This window comes from Ciconia boyciana, chromosome 12 (assembly GCF_034638445.1).
Source record: "Ciconia boyciana chromosome 12, ASM3463844v1, whole genome shotgun sequence".
NCBI classification, from domain to species: domain Eukaryota; kingdom Metazoa; phylum Chordata; class Aves; order Ciconiiformes; family Ciconiidae; genus Ciconia; species Ciconia boyciana.
In genome coordinates, this window is record NC_132945.1 from 20,321,569 (window position 1) to 20,333,586 (window position 12,018).

The following is a 12,018-nucleotide window of genomic DNA, read 5'->3' on the forward strand; positions in this document are numbered from 1 at the left end:
CTGAGAGCACTGTCAAGCAGTAAACAGTGTTGAACTGGCTAGAGTAACTCTCAAATTGATGTTTCCCTCTAAAATTTACTGAAGTTTAGACTGCTGTCCAACAGATACCTGGATGAAGTCAAACAAAACTTGTGCCAGATCCTTGGATTGTAAATATTTTCACTGAGACCATATTGTTGTGCCTCTGCTGTTTCTCTGCTAAGAAGAAATGAAATGCTCAAATAAGGAACCATTCATGTGATAGCTCTGGTGATTTATTCACTTCATTTTGCTGTTTAAAACATCAAATTACTAATGAACACTTACACAGTGTATATAGCAGCTTTTAGTTGCTGGCAATGAAAAGAGGATGCTAATGCAGGCTCAAGGTTTGTGTGGAAACAGACATTGTTCTAGAAACCGCCAAATCTATTGTAAAGTTCTTGCTGTGTTTGAAGGTGTAGATTTCAGGAGGCTTTGCAAGCAGTCACTTCTTGTAATTATCCTGAGCAAGGCTGATGCAGCGTAAAGGTTTCAGAGCACTGGGAAAAATAAATCACAGTTAGGGCCAAGACAGAAGATATTTTTGTATGTATGTTGAAAGTGAATCCAGAAACTGCTCTTTCAATATTCCCCCTGGGCTGAAGAAAAGAATAGTTATGTCTTTCTAAACAAGCTTTGCTTTTCTGATCCTAACTGAGAAGAAGTAGGTCATTGATAGCTGAGCTTATTCCTTCAGAAGGCTGGGTTTAATAATATAAACAAATCTATCTTGTTATCTTTTGTGTCCAGTGATTGAATGGACTGCGGAGACTAAATGGCCATTTTGCCCTGCATCAGTAATACAGGTGCCATAGAATATACTATTGATGGAAAAAGGTGTGTTGAAATTCAGTGGCTAATTTTTGTCTTCTTACAGTCTATTTCAGTTCAGTCCCAGTGGGTTTGCAGCTCCATGGTCTTTTAAAGTTTCCAACCAGTACACAGTGTAGTGGACTTATTAAAATAAACAAAAAGAAATGAACGTTGCTGCTGGGCTTAATACTTTTTTATCAAGGTCTCTGTATGCCACAATATTAATTCCTCTTTTTTGTTCAAGTACTTTGTTGGCATGAATACACACACCAGAGTAAGCATGGACTCAATGTGAACTTAACATTACCAGCTCTGCAATGTAACCTTCTGTCAGCTACAGCATGTTCCTAGGTTCTCAGCGTTTAAAGCACGTTTTTCTTCAGAACCCAGTGCATCCGTGCTGAATCCTTAGGCTCATCTGGATGGAACAATCCATAGGGGCATTGTGAGTTCTTATGTGTAACTGAATTGATTTAGGAGGCTTGAATTCCTAATGGACTGAAGTTTTGCTACTCTGAAAGGCTTAATTTTGTTCTATTTCTCCCAGTCCTGGGGCAGTGCTGCTTGGTAGGGCAGTCTAACCTGGTTTCATAGAGCTCCTGTTTCCAGCTGAACTCTGTGGGTGTTGCTTTCATTGGAGAGTTCAAGAAACTGAGGCTGCATTCAAGTGGATAGTTGTGTTGTCACTTAGAGTACCATAGGACTCTAACTCCCCTGTATAACTATCCCATGGTACACTTTCTTCTATAATTTGTGATTTAACGGAATTTAAAACAGTATGTGGACTATAACAAAAAATGGTATTGTGTGTTTATGGGAAAAAGATAAACTGTAGAAGAACAGTGCACTGAAAAATATTTTGTATCTTTACAGTTACAGGTTCTACATCATCTTGATAGCAATAACAACATTTATTTAATACAAAGTTTAAAGGGGTTTATGATTCTATGATTCTAGATGGAATTACAATTTGTGTAGTGGTCTTCCACTGGTTATTATTCCCTGATGATTGGTCAGATGTGAGACAGGTAAAGGGAATAAAAACAATTTTTATTTTCTTGCAGACTTACTGCACCCAAAAATTACAATGAGGTGTAAATATAGGCAGTAATAAATTGGCACTATCTTTAGAACATAACATAGATCATTCTGAGGTTTGTGACCTCATATAGGCAGGAAGGCAGATAAGTCCCTCTGTCCTAAATCTGGGAATATTATCACTTACCTTTGTACTCCATGCATTCTCTAAGCCAGGAGGTATGTATGCATACTTTGAAGCCTACTCATATAGAATCATAGAATGGTTTGGGTTGGAAGGGACCTTTAAAGGCCATCTAGTCCAACCCCCCTGCAATGAGCAGGGACATCTCCAACCAGATCAGGTTGCTCAGAGCCCCGTCCAACCTGACCTTGAATGTTTCCAGGGATGGGGCATCGACCACCTCTCTGGGGAACCTGGGCCAGTGCTTCACCGCCCTCATCGTAAAAAATTTCTTCCTTATATCTGACCTGAATCTACCCTCTTTTAGTTTAAAACCATTACCCCTTGTCCTATGGCAGCAGGCCCTGCTAAAAAGCCTGTCCCCATCTTTCTTATAAGCCCCCTTTAAGTATCAAAAGGCCACAATAAGGTCTTCCCCAGGGCCTTCTCTTCTCCAGGCTGAACAACTCCAACTCTCTCAGCCTTTCTTCACAGGAGAGGTGTTCCGGCCCTCTGATCATTTCTGTGGCCTCCTCTGGACCCGCTCCAACAGGTCCATGTCTTTCATGTGCTGAGGGCCCCAGAGCTGGACGCAGAACTGCAGGTGGTGTCTCACCAGAGCAGAGTAGAGGGGCAGAATCGCCTCTCTCGACCTGCTGGCCACACTTCTTTTGATGCAGCCCAGGATACGGTTGGCTTTCTGGGCTACGAGCGCACATTGTTGGCTCATGTCCAGCTTTTCATCCACCAGTACCTCCAAGTCCTTCTCTGCAGGGCTGCTCTCGATCCCTCCATCCCCCAGCCTGTATTGACACCAGGGCTTGCCCCGGCCCTGGTGCAGGACCTTGCACTTGGCCTTGTTGAACCTCATGAGGTTCATACAGGCCCACTTCTTGAGCTTGTCCAGGTCCCTCTGATTGGCATCCCGTCCCTCAGGCGTGTCAACTGCACCAGTCATCTTGGTGTCATCCGCAAACTTGCTGAGGGTGCACTCGATCCCATTGTCTTATGTCATTGATGAAGATATTAAACAGCACTGGTCCCAGTACGGACCCCTGAGGGACACCACTTGTCACCGATCTCTATCCGGACATTGAGCCGCTGACCACTACCCTCTGGATACGACCATCCAACCAATTCCTCATCCTCTGAACAGTCCACCCATCAAATCGATACCTCTCCAATTTAGAAATAAGGATGTTGTGGGGGACTGTGTCAAAGGCCATAGCTCTTCCCTTGTCCACTGATGTAGTCGCTCCATCGTAGAAGGCCACTCGGTTGGTCAGGCAGGACTTGCCCTTGGTGAAGCCATGCTGGCTGTCTCAAATCCCCTCCCTGTCCTCCATGTGCCTTAGCATAGCTTCTAGGAGGATCTGTTCCATGATCTTCCCAGGCCCAGAGGTGAGGCTGACAGGTTGGTAGTTCCCAGGGTCCTCCTTCTACCCTTTTTAAAAATGGGTGCAATGTTTCCCTTTTTCCAGTCACCAGGGACTTCACCTGACTGCCATGACTTTTCAAATATCATGGACAGTGGCTTGGCAGCTACATCAGCCAGTTCCCTCAGGACTCTGGGGTGCGTCTCGCCAGGTCCCATAGACTTATGTATGTTCAGGTTCCTCAGGTGGTCACGAACCTGACCTTCTCTTACAGTGGGAGGGACTTTGCTCCCCCAGTCCCCATCTTGTGGTCCATCCCCTGGAGAGGTGTGGGAAGAGAGGTTGCCAGTGAAGACTTGGGCAAGAAAGTTGTTGAGTACCTCAGCCTTCTCCTCGTCCATTGTTGCCAGTTTACCAGTCATGTTCAGCTTTCTTTGACCTTCCTTCTCTGCCTGTAGAAGCCCTTGTTATTATTGTGTCCCTTGCCAAGTTCAGCTCCAGCTGCGCCTTGGCCTTCCTGACCCCATCCCTACACAACCGGGCAGTGTCCCTATACAGAATTCTGAAAAATTATCTGTTAGAGACACCATGAATATTAGAAATGTGTGAAGTGAATAAACACATGTATATAGCCAATTGCATTTGTATATTTAAGTATTTGCAGATGGATATTGTATTTAAGCATATCTGTATATATGGTGTATATCTTGTTCCATTGTAAGCTACAGTTAATGCATGATGGTCTTATTTAAACATCTGGTTGAACTGTCACTATAAGAATAGATGGACTGATGTAAATCACAAATTACTACAGTTCACCGAGACCTTGTGATTCTTTCAGGTATTGAAAGGTGCAGATAGAACAGCAGATAATTGGAATTAGATGTTTTGTTAGTTACTTGGCAGGAGATCTTGTGCTTTCCTTATTTGTGAACTGTGTAACGGAGGGTAAGCTTTTTCACAAGGGCAGCCCGTTCTTTTTTTAGGTGGGACGCAAATACAGTATGTTGCACATACTTTGCATTTCGGGGTGGGAGAGAAACAGATGGATTATGAAGATATGTAATCAGTGGTATTTGTTGGACACTGACTCAGATGGACAGCCACAACCATCTTTCAGATTTGTCTGTAGGATGAAGCAGTGGAAAGCAGTTAGTAACCAGCTGATATTAAATAAAACATGTTAAGCACACATTCTAGTGGCCAGTGCATTGAAGCGTTAATGTGTGCAAATCTCTCATACTCTGAAAACTGTAACAGTCCTTCCCCTATTCTTGTCGAACCGAGCTGAGTTGAGTGGTAGCAGTTAGTTAGCACTGTAGTTCCCAAATACTTTTGAAGCTGTTTGTTAGTCTATAATGCCTCTTAGAGGCCAGAGCCCTGCTGATGGGCAGTGGTCAGGCAGAAAAAGAGAAGTTAATCACTGGGACAGGTTAAATAGAAGGTTTTGGATATGCATAATGATTCCCTCTTTCTTACAGGGGAGGAATCAGCTTAATTCTGATTGTACTGAAGGAAATCCTCACAGAAAATCTTCTAGTGAGGCTGATTGATACAGTGTTTTAGTTATCCTAGTGTGAAAGTTCATTAGACAGTCAGCTTCTGCAGCTTAAAATATATATACATGTGTGTGTATATACGTGTGTGTGTGTGTGTGTGTATACATATAGCTTATGGCTCTTCAAAAAGTCCAGGTTGAAGTCAGCACTTGCATTTTCCAGGGATACTGTCTGAATCCTTGCAGACAGAGGTGGCTGACTAGAACTTTTACTGTTGTCTAACTACTTGATAGACGATTTTAAGAATATTGGCATTTGTTGGTTTCTCTGACATCCTTTTTTCCACACAATGCCGACTTCTACATTTTCTTTGCTGAGCTAAGGATTTCACATGCATCCACGGATACAATGCTGGCATATAGTACTATTGCATATACTCCCATTGAAATTGTTTCTGGAGCTTGAATTTTTTCCCCGCCCTATACTTTTCAATGATTAAAATGTCTAGGTATTCACAAGATACTGTTTGATATCTAATGATACTTTGTAATTTGGTCTGTGGCTATTGCAGTAGTTTTCTACAGTGACAAAGTTGACTTGATAACTGCCAGTCCTCTCAAGGATTTTTTTTTTTTTTTAAACTCATCACTTGCGGTATCCAGTTTACAATGATTCCCCACAAAGTTATAGAGAGAGCAAGAGGCACTAGTTGCCAAATATAAGGACTTAAGACCATTTTGCTGTTGGAAAGAACATGCATAAGCATTATATACAAAATCGAAGTCATTAGTTATATATGAAATAGTTATATACGATTAGTTATATACTATTAGTCATCTAAGTTATATACGAAATCTAACATAAAAATTTCTCCTCCTTTGAGGCTAATGTCAAAGCTTCTTTTTCGTGCAGTGTAGTTTGGATAAAATCCAAATAGTAATTTGTATTGTGTAGTGCCGCATTCCTAGTGAGGGTACTGTTCCTTGGAATTGTTCATTAATCTTTATCTGAAAAAAAACCACCCCAAAGCAAGAAATGATCGACTATCAACATGGCTAGAACATCTGAAAGCACCTTTGCCTGGCTAGGCTTTTTTGTAGAAAACATAGCTGTATGTTGTCTTAATCATAAGGTTTAACTTGTACAAAGGTATTGCAGTTACATGTCTGCGTGTGGAAGGATGTTACTGATGGCTTTAAAAGTTACTGTGCATCGGCAAAGCCACAGTACCACGGTGAGGTACTGATGCCTTCCTCATCAGCTTCTAAGCTCTTTTCGTTTTGATAAATGCTTCCACGTAAGGCAAAGCAGTCTCGCTTTAACAGAATGAGACCCGACCCTTCCAATCCATTGTACCCGGCGTAACTATCAACGCTCTGGAGTGACAGAAGGGTGCATCATGCAACAGTGATGGAGCTGCTTTTAGTTATGTGGAACGCTGCCCGCGGTAGCGGCACTGTGGTCAGATAACAAGGTGGAATACAAACTGATTTGAAAGGAGAAGATGCTGAAGTAAGATCTAAAGGTGATTGATGAGAGAGGTCTCCGTACGTACGTAATGCAGGTATTTACTGTAGAAAAGCAGCACAAACCAATCCAACGAGACAGGCCGCGAGCGCTGTAGGAGCCAGCGCACCACAACAATCTGTTTGTCGTCCCAGCGCTCGTTTAACGAGACGCAGCCTCGGCAGCAGCTCGCCTCCGCCGGGCGGTCGCTCGCCGTGCGGGCTCCTCCGGCCAGCCCCGCCGAGCCCAGCCGAGGCGGGAGGGCGGCAGGGACGGTGCCGTGGCAGGGACGGTGCCGTGGCAGGGACGCCCTCGAGCCCCTCACAGACGGTTCCTGCTTCCCCGCCCCGGGCCGTCTGCCGGGCCGCCGCGCCGGTCCTGCTGCGCCGGGGGGCCGGCCCGGGCCGCGCTCACATCAGCCGCTGCCCCTCGGCGGGGCCGCCCTCCTCGGCCGCCTGTCCCGGGCCGCCGCCGCCGCGGCCCCAGTCGCGCTCGATGTAGAGGTGGTAGGGGTCGTGCTTGGACTCCAGCTTCCGCGAGCGGGTGTAGGCCAGGATGAGCCCCCCGGCCAGGCAGCCGTAGAAGATCATGATGAGCAGGATGTACAGCGAGGCGTCGCCGCCCGCCCCGGCCCGGGCCCCGGCCGCCGCCGCCGCCGCGGGCGCGCTGGCGTTGCCGCCGCGGCGCAGGTCCCGCAGCAGCGCGCTGAGCAGCGCCTGCAGCCGCCGCGGCTCGGTGCAGTTCATGGCGCGCCCGCCCCGCCTCGCTCCGCCCCGGCGGCGGGAGCGCTCGGGCCGCCCCAGGGAGCGCGGCTCTGCCGGGGGGCGGCGGCGGCGGCGGGGGGCGCTCGGCTGGAGCGGCTGATGGAGCGGCGGGAGACCGGGCTTCGCGCTGCCGTGCTGCTGACGGGCGCTGGAGCGAGCATCCGGGGGAGGTGACCGGATGAGCTGGCTGTTTCTGTAGCGGCAGGGGAGAGCTTTGGGACTGTAGTTGGGACCGTGCCTGGAGGTCAGGTAAAACGGCTTCTGCAGGGGCTGCAAGGAGGGGGCCCTCGACTCGAGAGGTGCCAGCCGCAGCCTCACTGCCCGGTGCCTCGGGGCTGTGCCTGCCTCTTACCAGCGCGCACCGCTGCCTGCGTGAAAGCCGGCCTGCGTCGTGCCACCTCCCGGACGGGGAGGAAAGAGCCCGGTGTTCGAAAAGGCTAATTCCCCTTCCTCACAGTGCCAAATTTCATTCAAATGCACGCTCCCACGCTAGAAGGGATAAAATAATCTGATTCTGTTTGAGAGGTGCAGCTGGAAAAAGGCAGTGATGTAGAACACAGCTGAGCAGTCCTCATGCCCGTGCCCCTGGGAGCAGGGCCTGTGGCGGTGAGACTGCCGAGCCCTGCTGGTGCCTGCCAGGCTCCCTCTCCCTCGGGGAGGGAACCGTGAGAGAACTGAGGAAAATCTCCATTTCACTCGGAGAACAGTGCAAACTGAGATCCCCTTACAGGCTCCCCGAATTACAGAAGCAAGATCTTTCGTGAAAGGAAATGCTTGGGGAAATGCAGGTCCAGCAAAATAAAGCCAGGTTGTAGTCATTTGAGTTTTGGCAGCTTACCAGTCCTGTTGCAGGGCTCTTCGTAGCAAAGCCCATGGGCATCCGAGCCCTTCAGTCCGGCAGAGCTCTGTCACCCAGCACCCGGCTGACAGAACTGCCGCAGGTCAATACAGAAGGCGCGGGCAGGCTCACGGAGCAGGTTTGCTGTTGGGTGGCATGTGACAGAGAAAAGCGAGGAAGTGTTGCAAGGAAAGGTGGTGGGGCACAGGAGCTTGAGCAGCAGCAGCTGTGGTGGTCTGACACCCAGAATTAATTGGAGTCATTAAAACAATTGGTATTAGCTGAAGAGGGTCTGTTCCTTGAGCAGAAAAGGCCTGGAGAGGGCTGAATGTTAGCAGGCTGGTTTCTGGGCTGTTCCCGGTATGTCTGTGCTGGAGAGGGACAGAGGCTGCAGCAGACAGGCAAGTTATCTTAATTCCCCCCTCCATCCCCCCCAGCTCTGTGCCCATAGTTATGGGTTTTTTTGAAATCCTATGAATGCTCTGAGGGCCTCAGATTTTCCCTGCTCCCAGGTTGTTTATCTGGTAATTTTTAAAATTCAGTTGTCATCATGCTTATAGGTCAATGTGGCAGTTGTGTGTGTTACAGGTTCACAATCTCTCCAGCATTTAGAGTAACTCTTACATTGTGCAGTTTCTTTGTCTGTTGCCAGGAGGTGGCTAGGGCTGCTCCTTGTGTTCTGTCCCATTTTCCTCATTGCTTTCAGGGAAAAGGATGTGTTTTAACAGCAGACCAGAATGAGTGCCCATCTGTAAGGGCAGCTGGAAAGGCAAGTTGGTGTGGTATTGACTTGGGCTTTTCTATGTAAATAGCATCAGGCAAGAGTGCTGTCCTGCTGGGTTAGGTTTTGAAAGAATAGTAGCTGGTTTTCCATAACGCTTCTCTTCTAGTCTTTAAGTTGCTCCAGAAGAAACACTTGTAAAATGGGATGTTTCTGCAACAATATGTTCTCCCTCCTCTTTTTTTTTTTTTCCCCTGAGAGTCACAATTCATTAGTTCTTGTTTCTCCATCAGCAAAATATAACTGAGAAACCCTCTGATTTAAGAATAGGTATGATCTCCACTTCCCCCCCCCCCCCCCCCAGCATGAGTGAGAGATTGCTGCCTAGTCAGTAAGACGTTTCTGTTGTGCATATGGGTGGGGTTTTTTCTCTTACGAGTCCTTTTACAAAATTATGTCTCTTAAGCAAAGTTTTTGGCTCAGTTGCAGGCATCTTGCTTTTTCATTATCTATGGGTGACCTACTGAAAGTGTATTGGTGGCTAGACAACAAATAAAATAGAAAACACAATAGATCATAGCTTTTACTACAGTTAGAAGGGCTGAATGTCCATTCAGAAACTCAAGAGAGCCAAAAACCAGAGTCTGATAGATTTTTATTCATGCGGTGCCAGGTTTTAATTTGCTTTTCTGCAGTATGTTTTTTGTTGGCGTGGACAATTTTCTTGGCATCTTTCCTCTGAAAGCAAGGACTCTGCTTGCCAGTAAGTGCTTAGAGTGGGGCTCTTTGTAGATTAAAACTGAGTCAGACTGACTTGTTAAAATTTTGGCTTGGGTTGTGGTGTAGCGTTTGTTTGCAGAGCTCTGTAAGAAGTCACTGTCACCACCTGTGCATTTCCACCCCTCGCAGCAATATCACTATGATGCTACTGCAAGTGTTTAGAGCAGAGATCCAGGTTTTAAAAATAATAAGGAAAAAAAGTCACAAGGTGAGAGTTACACTCATTACCTAAGAGGCAAATATGTTCTGGAATGCAGTGAAGTTACAGGCTCTGGGAGGTAATTACCCTAAACTGTATAGGACAGGTGGGGCAGGTATCGTATTTTGAACATAGGGACAGAGTGGCCCTGGTTAAATGACCCTGATTAAATTTTATAAAAACAGGCTGATCGGGAGAGGTTGGGTTTGCTTAGACTTGAAAGACAAAGTAAAGTAGGGCAGGTGGCTATAGAGAACAGTGATCCATTCTTCATGTTCACTCCCCAGGGGAGCACCATAAGTGATAAGCTGATCTACATCCAACAGGAAAGGTTTAGGTTAGATACTGCCTTGTTTAAAACAAATAAAAACCCCAGCCATGCCTCGCAGGGCTGGGACTTCTGTGAAATGCTGGAACAATATGTGGACTCCCTACCCAAAGTCGTGGTTGAGCTAGCTCTATTCTTAAATAGGCTCAACAGAAACCTGTTAGAAGTAGTCCAACGCTGTTTCAAATCAAGAAGTACTAAATTACTTCCCACACCACTTCTTTATCTGTGTTTTAACAAAGTAAAACTTAGATGACATCTTTTTGCTTTAGCGTTTTAATGATCCGAGATCATGTCTTAGAGTGATAGGTATTCATGCTCAGGGTCTGGATTTTCAGAAATAATGGGGATAGCATAGATGTGGTGGTCACGCTTCTGTAGTAGAAGACAGGTGAGGGTAGATGCAGAAATAAGCATGTGGAACAAACACACAGAGATGTCTGGCATCTTTGTTAATGTTTGTCATTAACCAGGGTATTGGTGTTTCAAAATGGGAGGACAAGTGAAAAATGCAACAGGGGTTCTTCTTGCTTTAAAAGCCTAGGTGAGGACTCGGAGGATCAGACACTGTGCCCAGAGCTCTGTTTGTCTAATTTAATGAGCATTGGTCTAATGTCAAGACTACATGCTTCCAACTAAAGACAGTTTTGGACAAATTACCTGTGATAATCAGCTTTGTTAAAACACTTTGTCAATATAGAATGGATCTGATTTTCTTCAAAACATATCTCTCCCCAACAAAGGTGTAGCAAGATTCTAGATACTACAGCTCCCAGTAGCAAAGCAATAGTGCAAATAACCCGTTTCTGTCAGAACTCATTCAAATCCAGTTATGTAAAAATGATAGGCCAACAACAAATGTGTTATTAGTATAGTCGGCCCTATTCCTCTGTGGCTGATGTAATCTTATCATGTGAAAAAAAAAAAAAGGCAATCAATAATCTACTTTGCGGCAGCACCGAGTTACCTGGAAATGTGTTTTGTTTATTAATCCAGGTATGTTCACACTGCGGTAGAATACTTGAGTTTTACTCTATGTGCGTCATTCAGAATTCCATGTAAGCAGTGACTGCAAGTTTTACTGCTTGTATTTTGTACATCACCTTTGTGGCATCTTACGTAAAAGAAGCACAAGATCTGTTATTTTTAAGCTTCTAATATTTACATTTTAGCCTCCAAAAGGGAAATTGATTTACTCTCATGTAAATAGAGCTTAGCCATTAGGCAGGCTCAGGAAAAAAACACACACAAAAAACCCCACACCAAAACCAAATACATAATTATTTCTTGCATTGCATGTACTTGCAGAACATCGCTAATTTATCATTAGAATACAATGTAGTTATTTGAAACTATCATTCTGGGATGGGGTAGATTTGGGTTTGGGGTTTTTTTTGACTGAAAATTAGTGACCCACGTTCTCAACTCGCGTCCTGTTCCTCATCTAGCCAGAAAGTGTTTGACGGGAACCGCAGTTCAACGCACTGGCTTACCTGGCAGGCAGCTCTCCACATCATGTTATGCTCAAGGTTCTCTGATGTTGTAATGGGCGCTAAAATTGCATTGGGTTGGTTAAACACCACCCCACCTGCTCTTAAGGGAATAACTCATTACTGTCTCTGTTTATACTTTTTTTTTCCTTGCAGGCCATTTAATGACATCTTAGTGTTACGTACGGCATTACATTATGTACAGGAACCAGGTCTCCCTGTCCAGCCCCCACCCAAGGTTCTGTGTCAAAGCTCTTCCTGAAAGGTGTGTGTTTAACCTTCTTTGACTCTGAGCCTCTAAAGACTTCCAATGGCAGAGATCTTGAGCAACTAGTTCTGTATTTAGTAAGGAATGGTTTTAAAAGTTCTGTGTTTCTTTTAAAATGTCTAACCATAAATGTCAGTTAGTGTAAACTTACTCTCTGTTCCTCCTCTTCCACCAGTGACAGCTCTTTTGTGCCTTTGTTAGGGTAACACTGTAC

The 12,018-nt window shown here is 45.7% G+C and overlaps 1 protein-coding gene across 2 annotated transcripts; it reads right to left on the reverse strand.

Annotated features, from left to right (window-relative positions):
• Window positions 1-253: 253 nt before the first annotated feature.
• KCNE5 (potassium voltage-gated channel subfamily E regulatory subunit 5) lies at window positions 254-7,429 on the reverse strand. 2 transcript variants are annotated; one of them, XM_072877277.1, is made up of 2 exons: window positions 6,466-7,429; window positions 254-521 (listed from the first exon to the last, which is right to left on the reverse strand). In XM_072877277.1, the coding sequence occupies exon 1, from the start codon at window positions 7,160-7,162 to the stop codon at window positions 6,827-6,829; it is 336 nt and encodes a 111-aa protein (XP_072733378.1). In that variant the 5' UTR covers window positions 7,163-7,429; the 3' UTR covers window positions 254-521; window positions 6,466-6,826. The 2 variants fall into 2 exon arrangements, with proteins under 2 accessions (XP_072733378.1, XP_072733377.1); XM_072877276.1 differs by having other exon boundaries at window positions 254-5,175; window positions 5,206-7,429.
• Between the last annotated feature and the right edge of the window lie 4,589 nt (window positions 7,430-12,018).

Excerpts from the sequence above, each read along its gene's own strand:
- KCNE5 (XM_072877277.1), bottom strand. The coding sequence starts at position 7,162 with ATGAACTGCACCGAGCCGCGGCGGCTGCAGGCGCTGCTCAGCGCGCTG.